Below are 12,123 nucleotides of genomic sequence, written 5' to 3'. Positions count from 1 at the left end.
AGGCTTATATAATAACAAAAAGATACGAAACAACAACTTATGGTAATAATTCTGATAACATAAAATATTGTAGCCTTCAATTTAGCCACTGAAACAAAGCTAGATAATCCATGCACTTGCAAAGCTGAAATTAAGAATCTTTCGTTCCGTACTGACTTCGTTAGGAATAAAACCACACCCATACAGATATAAAAGCCTTTATTGATTCGAAAGTTAATGATAGTATTACACGATAACAAATATTACACTACCTTACCCCCGAGGACCCTTCCAAAAAGTTAAAAGGAATACAAACTACAACGCGTTCTTCACGGAATACCCCGACTATTTTAGGGATTACCTTCTTTTAAGACTTGGCCATATCGCACTGTAGCTGACCAATATTTTGTTCATCAAATAAAAAATTTTGAATTTGAAAAAAAAAAATAATAATTTGAAATAAACTACTAAGCAGCGCCAAAAATGTCAAAAGTCAAAGGAGGGAGCGGACAATGTTGAACCCCTTTGGGTCGATCAAAAATACTATAGGAAATTTCGAGATAACCTTGTGACCATACCTCAATTGAGCTCTCGGTAGAAACCAAGTTGACCCGTAGCTATTCAATGGAAAATTTTAATTTTGGGGGGGGGGGGGGGGGTATAAGTTTAGTATTAAGTCGCTCAATTCACACCACTTCGATTGTTTATATTCATCGGCCCCTAATTTTCCACAATGATAGAATAATAAATATTTATCCTCGTGCATTAAAAGAAAGGATCCCAAGGCGCAATTTGAATAATTGTAGGGTTACTAACTCAATAATTGAATAAATGATACAATGATGATACATTAATTAAAATTGAGAACGGCGTGTATCGTACTATTTTCAAACTAGACCAATATCAGAATTTAACCCCCCTAATTACAAAGGGCATTGATCAAAATAAATTAACATATTTCCACTCGCGAGAGTAGGATCTGCTCTTCAAAAATTGCCACTTATCCATCCTCCAAAATAAACCCATCATCTTCGAGGAGATCAAAAGGAAAGATATCGCGAAAGGTAATAAAGGGCGGGCCGGATTCCGTGGGAAAAGGATATTATTAAAAATATGACGAACTGTTTCGGGGAAGTGAAATCTACGAATGAAAATGGGGAAGAAATGCAACCTATATAAAGTAAGGGGCTTTGTTTTTCAACGAAACATTCATACAGGAATCATCTTCGCGTTTTCACCACGGCTCTGAGGGATTATTTCCAAAACATGATAAAAGTGAGTGTGGCTCAAACTCCGAAATGCAATTTTTAGTATCAACGCCTATACCATTTCGCTTCATTTGATTTAACGTAGAAAATACTGGTGTTTTTGTGGCTGCTTATCGCGTTGGCCAGAGCGAAGAAAGGTCAAGCTAGGGCGGTTTCCTTGGGCAATGGCAGATGGGTACCCATCGCCGGATCCAGAGATAAGCCGACGGAAACTGACTACGACGTGATGGACCACGACTTCGGCGATACTAGCGAATCCCGAAGGGTTCAAATTTACGCGAAGCCACCGCCGAAATTGGTGGTCCACGACGTGCACCCCGATCTGCTACTCAAGCTACCAAAGAGTCCCGAAACGCAATCTGTACGATTAACATATCTTTTTTCATTATTAATTTTTGCTCTTATTTTTGATAAAAAGCAACTTGTCACGGTTTACGATTTAATTAGTACGTCGAAGCACCGCCGTATAAGTTTGGATACGAATTCAGCGACGATGGCGATTACCACCACGGCTTGGGAAGTCAACAGTGGCGCCAAGAAGAAGGGGGACCGAATGGTTCTAAAAGAGGTTCCTACGGATATAAAGACGCCCTGGGAATTTACCGTCATGTAAGTACTAGTTGGAATTTAGGGCGACCACGAAATCAGTTTCAAATATTTAATTGAAAACGAATGGTTTTTAAATAGTTGTTAGGTTAAATAGTTTATCGAAAATACTGATAATTTTGGAAGAAATTAATTTAAACTTTGTAGATTTTTTTATATTACAGTCCAAATTAAAATTGAGTAACGGAAACTGGAAAAGTAGGAAGAAACTCAAGAAAAGTAGACTAATTATAGGAAGACGTTGAATATATAATATAGTTAGTGTGGTCACCCGGAGTCTTTTTGATGTAACATAACAAACCAAAGTTAGCCCAAATTTTAAACCAATTCGAGGGATCAACTACGTCACTATCGAATTTTTCTGTCTCCGTGGTCCTTTCTGGATAAAAAGGAGCGAAATATTGGTCATAGGGACAACCAGTGACAAATATATTTGAATATACGAAGACCATCTGAACTCTATTCTGTTTCTTGGGTCAAAAAAGGTTTTTGGACTTGATTCGGAGGACTTAGCTTATAGGGTCTGAATTTAAAATTTTAAGAGCGCGAATTTATCCGCATCAGAAACTAAATCGAGGGACATTTACAAGTGTTCAAAAATTAAAATTTAGGTGTTACTCAAAAATCCAGAAATTCGGATCCATTACTCGAAGAAACCCCAAATATTATCTTGATACTGAAACCCTTTCTACACAGGTAGACTACATCGCCGACGAACACGGGTTTCGAGTGACAATTAGGACAAACGAACCTGGTACTGACAACCAGAATTCGGCCGGCGTGACCATTCAGCTAGACCCTTCGAGTTCGAGTCTTCGCGCCATCAGAAAACCGCATATAATCACCAAAAAGCCCTCCAGGCACCCCATCTTACCGGTGTACCGATCCCACCGGATCAGGAAGATCTCAACTTCAAGAAGAACTGACGCGAGCCTTAATTTACCTGACTTACGAAAGAACCTAGGGGTACCACAGGAGACCGCGTGGTACCCGATGTACGTCAATCCAAGAACCGGCAATCGCGATACGATTTTCAGGAGATGGCTGTAAGGAAGATAGAATGAAACCTAATTAGAAACACCAGTGGCGTGATCGTTTATTCGCATTTGGCTAGTGTTCCTGAAATACGTTAATCAAACAAAAATGGACAATGTGGATTAACAATCACTTCAAGGACATGTCAAGGGCACTACTTCGTTGCCTACATTTACCCGCGCCTAAAAGGATTTAAATAGAAGCCAAAATTCTATAAAAAAATACTTTCGGTGCCATTGTTTTAGCTTTAGGAAACGCGTTAGCCTCTCGGGAAGATCATTTTTTAAACGTGGCCACTTCGTTTTTAAGTCATTTTCATCGCATTAATTACTTTGTATATAATCATTATTCTCATAATTAAATAAAAAAACTTAAAGAGCCAGTTTTTTCTTCCCTTCAGCAATTTATAGAAATTTAAATTGATAGTCGCATCAATTATATATCCCGGAGGTTAGGTTTCCTCATAAATATATTATGATCTAATTTAATGAGGATATATGGGAAAGTTTGACAAATTAAATGTCGTTAGAAAGGAAATCTTTCCCTTTTTAAAATTAGGTTAAGGTGCTAATTTGTTTTTCAGTTCCCACGGATATTTATTAGCATTTAAAACTGAATGTATTAAAAAGTAATTTCAGGGGTGGCCAAATTATAAATGTTTTGGGTCACAAGTTTAAAATTTAAATATGTCTCTTACCAAAACCAAATGAAACTTTTCAGTCCATTTTTTCTTAAAAAGTATGATTTTCATCTCTAATCGTCCTTTTTCTGGATGGAAAAGCCATTTCTGAAAATTCCGCTATCCTTCAACGAACAATATTTTTTCGCGTACGGTACTATACGGCGGAAGTAACATCGTAGCATACAGAGAAGCAGACAACGCAATAAAAAAAATTCAAAAACGGGGTGAGAAATAAGGATTTTGTTTTAAATTATCGAGAGGGGAAAATTCAAGGCTACGATGCTGCTGTTTTCTACATTTGAAAATCGGAATTCAAAATGTCTTAAAGTTAAAAATATAGTACTTTTACAATTTTAAACACGGCGGACCACAAGCGTCCCGCGTGTTGGCCATCCCTGAACTAGGGTGTTTAGGAATACCTATTGGCATTCTTTCAAACACCCAACGGGACTTTTATATCTGGGTCAATCCTAACGAAACACTTAAAATTGTTTTCAAAACATTTGACATTGCAATTGAAAGATGGATTGTTTTGTTTCATTCTATTTAATGAGAAAATAATAAGTATGATACCTTTTGCGTAAATCAAAATATCCTTTGATAACGCCAGATAAAATCTAGATTTAGTGAATTTTTAAAATTTATATTTTTCTTCGGAGGGGGAAGGGGGAGAGTAATTTCAAGTTTTAACTCAATATTGAATCCAAATCCGGCTTGGAAAAGTTTCGTAACTGTGGTCTGAAGATGACATTTATATCATTACAAGATAAGATTATCTAAAAATACGGGAACATTTTTATGGAAGCTTTCGAAGAAATAAAAAAACAGCTTCATTAACCCAAAAAAAATACTTATCCAAGGTTATTCCAAATTAAGGTCAAGGCAGTTTTGATAAAAAGGAAGTGAAATTTTCTATAGTTCTAAAAGGGGGGATGTTTTATATTAACAAGTAAAACTTAGTAAAATAAATAAGATTTTTTAAACTTTTGTTGTTAAGTGTAGTTATAAAAATTATGATTCTTTGTATTTTTTTAATCCATTCGTTTCAAGGTTTTAGTTATAGGAACCTTTTGAATTTCCCTTCAAAATGAATTTGAACACAAAAAATTGGGAAATTTGATAATTCACATACCTGCTTATTTTTAGACTCCATATTTGGGGTTTAGGTTTATTGTAAACCTTTTATAGTTTTCATCATCACAGAAAACGAAGATTAACATAACGTTATGTATATAATACATTTTTTTGGAAGGGGTAGTTTTTCGTATTTTTCGCATATTACTTAAATTGCAGTTTTATTTTTCTTTGGAGATTTATTTTTTCACAATTTTTTTTAATAATATAGGGGTCAATCAACTTTTGGGCACAAGTCTTGGTTGAAGAAACATTTTTATCCACAAGGTGCTGTTGACTTAACTTTACCTAAAACTTTGAGTGTTAGGAAGTAAAGGCAAAACAATAGAAAAGGCAGAAAATTGTAAAAAATACCAAAAATTTCGAATTTAAAATTACTTTCTAAATGGCACATAACCACTGTTATTTGAAAAAAAAATTTAGTGTATCTCCCTCAATGTATAATATTTTTTAAACACTGTTCTTTATATAGACATTTTTTATAATATGAATGATACAAGGCCTACCTGGGCATAATACTCCAAAAAAGAGCTGATTTTACTTATGGATTACTTTCAAACTAAATCATTGAAAAGGTTAAAAATCAATTCAGGGTTTTTTTTAAATAGTAATTTAAAAATAAATTAAATAAGTACATTTAAAGTTTTTGGGAGTTTGAAAAAAAAATTTAGTTTTTTCATATTAATACCATTGTGAGGGTATATGATTTACGATTTTTTATTTACAATTTCGGTTCTTTGTTGTTTTTTGATTTTGTTTGATTTACTTGTTGCATAGAAATACATGTAATTCTATTTATTAAAAATTCACCTCATTCAAAGACCATTTATTGTCAATAATCAAGAGGTAAGTTACACATGAAGATCGTTATTTTTTTAAAAAAAGAAATGTACTCATAAGTCTTCATTCTGATTAAAACAGATTTTTAACTTCAAAACTGTTTTTGACAACATTAAGCACTAAACTTTAAGGCTCTCTAGACAAAATATTAATATTCTTTTCTCAATAACGACGAGTGCCTTAATGAAAAAGGGGAATAAAGATTACTTTATTCTTTTAGTTTTAGCCAAATACGTTTTCAAACCGATATGTCCACTTAACATATTTACAATTACAGCGAAAGATATTTCCCATACCCAATGGGAAATTTAAGGGAGAATTGTAATTAAAACTCAAGCATTCCCCAGAGATGTTGTAAAATATACAGGTTTGTAATTTAAAAAAATTAAACGGTATAAAGCAAGTGATATTCAAGGGGATATGATTATTTCTTTGAAATATATTTGACCTTTCTGACTAATATATAACACGACTTTTAAATACCTACAAAGGAAAAGGACCAAAAACCAAAATGGTTTAATTATGCGAGACAGATTTATGGCTAAAAATTACCAATTTTTAAAAAAAATATGAATTTCAGATTTTTACTATAAAATCTAAGAACTAGCTTCTTCATTCAGAATCATTTTCCCTATAAAACATTTTGATAGTTCTCATTCCTTAAGTTAATTTGGAAGATCAAGATACAGAGTGAATGTATTTAAAATTAAAAAAGGATCTATGCATCCAAGATTAGAAACCCTAAAATAGCTATAAAGGGGAATTATTTCACGAGGCCTAAAAATAATTCTCCTTGTGTCAAAATTGTTTCAAATTCCAATTTTATCAGAATGAAAGCAGATGATTGGAAAAACCACATACGTATAAACCAAATATCTGTTAAATATTTATACTTTAATGAGAGTGGACTGGGAAGTATTTCAATAAAAGGAGGGGGCAGGGCCCCCAGATGCGTATCTAGATGGCTGAGCGTAAGCAGACGAACTATGTGTACTGCTTGAGTAAGGGTCCCGTGTCCCTTGCCCGTAAGCAGGGGCCCCGGTACCGGCAGCGGCACTGTAAGAGTCGTAGCTGTATCGTTCGTCGCTAACTGGTCTTGCGCCACCTACAAATGAATGGGTTTGGAAAAACACCGGAGGTGTCCCGTTTCATTTATTTTTTCTGATAGATTAGAGCTTTTTTTCTATGTTGAGAAAAGTTACCAGGCCTATTTAGTTCACCAAAACCCAAATATTTCTTTCATTCTTAAATTAAAAACTTTAATATTTAATGATTTATATACTTTTTTCTCACTGTTACTTATTTTCCCCAGTGGAATTATTTAAATTAAGTTACGAAATTTTTATATTTTCTTTTAAATACCATCTTATATGGTTTGTTTCTTTTCTATAGGAATAATTTTTTGAAATTTAAGGGCCCAATTCTTCGGTTACAATTTCCCTTTTATTGTAATTATAATATATTTAGCTTAATTAAAGCCATTAAATTTTTCTGCATTAGTATTTCAAGCAAATTTAATTTATTTTGGTACTATTATCTAACATTACCCTTAATGGTGGTTCATCCAGTATTAAAATGCTCTTTTATATTTCAAATCAATTTTGAGCACATATAATATTTAAAACTGGCTTTGAAAATATTTACTCCTAATTAACAGCCCCAAAATGCTAATATTACATCTAGTACTTTTTTCACAGATTTAACATGAAAAGTAAGCCTAAATGAAAGACAAAACCACACGGGAGGCAAGAAAAGCGATATAAAAACACAAAAATCACTTACCATAATCCTTTCCATAAGCATCCACACTAGCATTATAACTACTATAACTACTTCGGCTATCTGCACAGTGAAACAAGAAAAAAATTACGTTAGAACACAAAACTTTCAAACTTTTACTAAAGTTAAGAAGGGTATAATGGCTTTCGCATGCTTAAGCTCAAATTCCAGTGGAACACATTTTTGTATTTGCACTCTTAACTAATTTACGCATATAGAAAACACTCATTTTAACAAAAGCTTTAACAATTGCAAATTTAATTTACTTTAACTACAAGCATCCATCTAATTTACAAAATGAAACGTGTACCTTCCAGGGGCCGCAATTTTTCAGCTTAAACGCGAATGTGTACACCATATCACAGCTAAATAACGCTGTAAAACCGTAAATAAACTGCATAGGGACATTCATAAACTATTTTCAGAATGTAATAGTATTTGTAAGTAACTAATTAATGTACTTCTACATGTGCTAATTTTTCTTCAAAGGTATTTTGAAAAATCAGCAAGAAGCTGTGCAGATAAATTTCAAGCGAATAAATACAAAGAAACGGATCCTTCTCTCCAAGAGATGGATAATATATTTCTGTTATAATGTACCTAAGGTATATCCCCAAATGAGAGCTATAGACTAGATTAGCACAAAACTAGCATTGAGTCAAGATATGTACTATAAAGCCCTTATCAAAGTACCCTTTGGCCTTAAGTTGGTCAGTACCTGCATAAGCGTCGCTTCTTCCATATCCTCTGTCATCAGTATAGGCAGTGGCGGGATACGATGATGTTCCGTAGGCCGAGGCTGTACTACTTGAATAGTCGGTCCTTGCTCCAGATGGTGCACCATATTCAGGCGCTCTTGAACTGTAATCTTGTCGAGCTGGAGCAGCATAGTCTGTTCTTGGAACTGAAGAATACTCCGGTCTCGAACTTGGAGGTCCAGCACTTTGAACACTGCCGTAATCAGCCCTGCTGTAATCTGTTCGGGGAGGACCACTAGAGTAGTCAGTCCTGGGTGGTTGACTGCTTGTAGAATAATCTGGTCTGTCTGGTCCTTTAGAGTAATAATCTGGCTGCGGAGGTGGTGCGCTGTCGTAGCCACCATGCATCAAACTGGGTCCAGATTGCGCACCATTGGCACTATATCCTCCCATGTCTCTTGGTGGTGCTCCGTACGGATCTGCATATTGAGCTGGAGGTGGTGGGTAGTCTCCACCGTAAGGTCTGTAATCTGGTGGACTGCATTATGTATAGAGAGAGAAGTGTTTGGAATAAATTATTTATCCTCAGTAAATTTTAGGGGTGTGCAAGCACTGTTTTAATAGAGTACTCTAAACTACTCTGCTCGAAACTCTGCAAGCCTTGCCGCGAAACTCTTAAGAGCTTTCACGGTCCAACTTTATTCTGTACAAACTTGTTAGGTAATTTTTAAGAGTTTATTACGTTTAAATGTTATAGTTTAAAGGACAATTTTCAACCAATTGTCAATTGGCTCCTTTAAAAATATGATGTAATTTTTTTCTGCCCACGCTATTGGTCCATGTGACGTATGTTTCCTGTGTAGCTGTTAAGCAGCTTAAAGTTTTGGTTTTAGTTGTAGCAAACAACTTTTTAGACATTAAAAGTCATTCATAGGAGCAGCTTACTCTTGTTAAGAAATTTAAGAATCGTTAATATTTCATAACGCATTAAGAACTCTTAAGTACTCGTTAAGAATTTCAAAACGGTTTAAGCACTCTAGCTTTGAAAACGAGTAATTTTTGGGTTTTCAAACTCAAACTCGACTCAGTGCAAAAAAAAACGACTCTCACACCCCTAGTAAATTTAATAGTAATCACTCAGAACATGATACTTACGCTCCATTAGAATAAGGTTCTGGATACGGTGGTTCACTTTCCCATCTTGGTCTCTACATAAAATATTTTTAATATTTAATACATATAAGTAGTTAAATTTAATTTAACATTTTCAAGTGTTCCCCGATATTTTTAAGAGCAAGAGCACCTAAGATTGTAACGTAAGAAAAAAGCTCCCATATGAATTTTTTTTTTAATTATTAAATTTTCAACAAATTTCTGATTTATAGTAATTATTTCGCGATTCCCTTACTATTTGTTAACAATCAAAAATAAATTTTAACAGTAATCAATCAATGGATTAAAATAACACACCATGAGGCCTATATCCAACGATTTGACTACCATAAAATTGCCATTTTGAACCCCGAAAGAAACTAGCTCATTGGTCAGTCAATACAATACACATTCACTCAACCCAATGTTTGTATTGTTGATAACACAAAGTCCTATTAAATTTTATTATTATTAAAAATTAAAATTAACTATACCTTTGTTGGTGGTCCCCCTGGCATGCCACCCGGTGGTGGATGACCCATTGGTCCACCTCGGCCCATAGGAGCTCCTCTTCCTCTCCCATCTATTTAAAAAGACCGGTAATACATTTTATACCAATAATAATCTAGTGAATTAGGGAATATTTTAATATATTACAGTAATTATTACCTCCTCTTCCTCGTGGGCCTCGCATTCCCGGTCCACCTCTTCCAGGACCTCTAATGCCAGGCCCTCCTCGTCCAGGGCCCCCTCGCCCAAAGCCAGGCATTCCTCTGCTTGGGCCTCTACTGCCTGGAAATCTACCCGGTCCCCCAGGTGGAACCCTTCCTCTAGGTGCGCCTCTTGGTGGACCTGTAGAGCAAAATGGTATTAAATAATACAATGTAAAAGCGCGTATTTTAAAAGAAATAATACTAAAGTAAAACTCTATTGAGACCATCATCTAGAGGAAAAACACTTATCTATAATGTAATGTCATATAGTCAAAATCGCTGATATTACAATAAGACTAGAAAAGTAAGCATAAAGGGAAAAACATTATTTGTTATCTGTCATATAGACAAAAATCATAATTTTATTAGAATTATGGACAAGTATCTAAGAAAAATTAGTGTTGGCCGATATCGTAATTTAACCAATACCGATATCTAACTGATTTTTACCGATGGCAATATTTTCCAATATATTAGCAAATTAAACACGAACCAACGATATCGGTTTCAGCCTCATCACTAGAAAAAAAGTATGGGTGACATCGTGCCACATCAGATTTAAACTACACTCATTAGAAAAGCTATGGGGGGTCATCAAAAGTAAATTTAGCCCTTACCACGCCAAAAAAAATACTTTGGTAATCTCCAAGTAACACCTTGGATTAATAATCTAAGCTTCCTAGATATAGCAATACTACTTTTATTAAGGCATTCTAGGGGATTGCTCAAAAAGGAGGATACCGCAAGAGTGGTTTGACATTCAAGCAACAGGGTTGGCAAGAACCAGCCGTACTGGTTTTAACCACTAAGAAAAAAACCATGGTTAAAAATGAAAAGCTGTGAAAACAAACTAAATACTATTTCTAATTAAATATGAAAAACATCACCAGTTAAAACATCTACATCTAGCTTTACCTTAAGGTTTAAATATCAGTGGCGGACTGGGTCTAATATTTTGGGCTGCCAGAAGACAAAGGGCCTCAGCTTTAACAACTATAACTCTATCATGTTTGAGGGGCAAACTTCATGAACGGTCCGTGGGGCCCAACTGCCATCGGGCAGGTTAACTCTATGGCCAGTCCGCCACTGGTAAATATGTGTAAATTTAAGCTAACTTTTCCCCCTTTTTTATACTCTAGCCTATTCCTTAACCTGGTCCCAACTAAGGCAAACAGAAAATATTCTTTCAAGATCTGCAGAACTTGATGGGCAGGTCAAAAGAAAAGAAATTTCTACTTTGGGTTGTCTGCTAAATACTTCTACACTAGGCCTGATTTTGTTTTTTTTTAGTTTTTTATCCTGCCACTAACCGAGGTTTTAGCCAGTTAAAACCATACTAGCTGTTCATTTTTAAAAAGCGGTTTTTTTGCAAACCTGCCAAGCAATAAAAGCTTCATTCAAGAAAGTGCTATACAGTGCTTGAGTCGCTCTTTCACCTTCGAGATGCTATATCTAATAAGCTGCAAGAATATTATTAATTCACGATGACACAAGCTAATGTAACGGAAAAGTGTTATATGTACCTGCCATTCCACGTCCTCTTGGTGGGCCAGGCGGTCCACCTATAAAAATATTTTTTATTAAACAATACACCAAATAATTTTATTACATTATTATGTTTGAAATCCTACCAGGACCTCCTCGACCTCTAACTCCTCTACCTCTTGGTCCCGTACCTATTAAAAATTAAGTTTTAGAACTCTGAAATGATAGCTAAAATAATAAAGTTTTAATTATACCTCTTGGTGGTCTAGTATCCATGATTATTTAAGATCAGAACCTAAAATAGACAAATGCTAACTAAAAACTCGCTAAAAACTAATTTCCTACATGCAGTCATTATGTAATATTTTTAAATTCTGTAACAAAGGCTTAAGCAGATGGCTAAAGGAGTAAACGTACTTTGTATCACAAAATATAGTAAGATGTAGCTAGATATATCTTAAAGGGTTACTTAGTTCAAAAATATTTACACTTACTGTAATTAATTATGGTTAGCAACACTGTATATTTAATTGTAAAAGACCATTAAATAGCTAAACAGGACCGCAACGACCACGAGAACAAAGAACAAAAAAGGCCGGTAAAATGGCGCCTTAAAATATACTCCGCAGCGGGCGCGTCCAAAAATCAATGAAAATGGAAAGGTTGGTGCACTGCCACCTACTAAATTTAGAAGGCAGCGGTTGGTGACCAATGATTACGAAAGAAGTTAGATTGGTTGTTGAAAGAAAGCG

General features: G+C 34.8%; 1 protein-coding gene across 4 annotated transcripts; it reads right to left on the bottom strand.

Annotated features, from left to right (window-relative positions):
* Nucleotides 1-192: 192 nt before the first annotated feature.
* On the bottom strand, nucleotides 193-11,983 carry LOC149952446 (uncharacterized). 4 transcript variants are annotated; one of them, XM_090168552.1, is made up of 10 exons: nucleotides 11,866-11,983; nucleotides 11,626-11,666; nucleotides 11,518-11,562; nucleotides 11,410-11,448; nucleotides 9,831-10,025; nucleotides 9,668-9,756; nucleotides 9,177-9,229; nucleotides 8,042-8,559; nucleotides 7,327-7,386; nucleotides 193-2,897 (listed from the first exon to the last, which is right to left on the bottom strand). In XM_090168552.1, exons 2-10 carry the CDS (start codon nucleotides 11,645-11,647, stop codon nucleotides 2,887-2,889), a joined length of 1,032 nt encoding a protein of 343 aa, XP_090024678.1. In that variant the 5' UTR covers nucleotides 11,648-11,666; nucleotides 11,866-11,983; the 3' UTR covers nucleotides 193-2,886. The 4 variants fall into 4 exon arrangements, with proteins under 4 accessions (XP_090024678.1, XP_090024675.1, XP_090024677.1 ...); XM_090168549.1 differs by lacking the exon at nucleotides 193-2,897 and adding an exon at nucleotides 6,447-6,649; XM_090168551.1 differs by lacking the exon at nucleotides 193-2,897 and adding an exon at nucleotides 6,447-6,649 and having other exon boundaries at nucleotides 9,843-10,025.
* Nucleotides 11,984-12,123: the final 140 nt, after the last annotated feature.

The sequence above is a fragment of the Leiobunum rupestre genome, chromosome 3, assembly GCF_980474605.1.
Source record: "Leiobunum rupestre chromosome 3, qqLeiRupe1.1.hap1, whole genome shotgun sequence".
NCBI classification, from domain to species: domain Eukaryota; kingdom Metazoa; phylum Arthropoda; class Arachnida; order Opiliones; family Sclerosomatidae; genus Leiobunum; species Leiobunum rupestre.
This window is presented reverse-complemented; position numbering and strand designations above follow the sequence as displayed.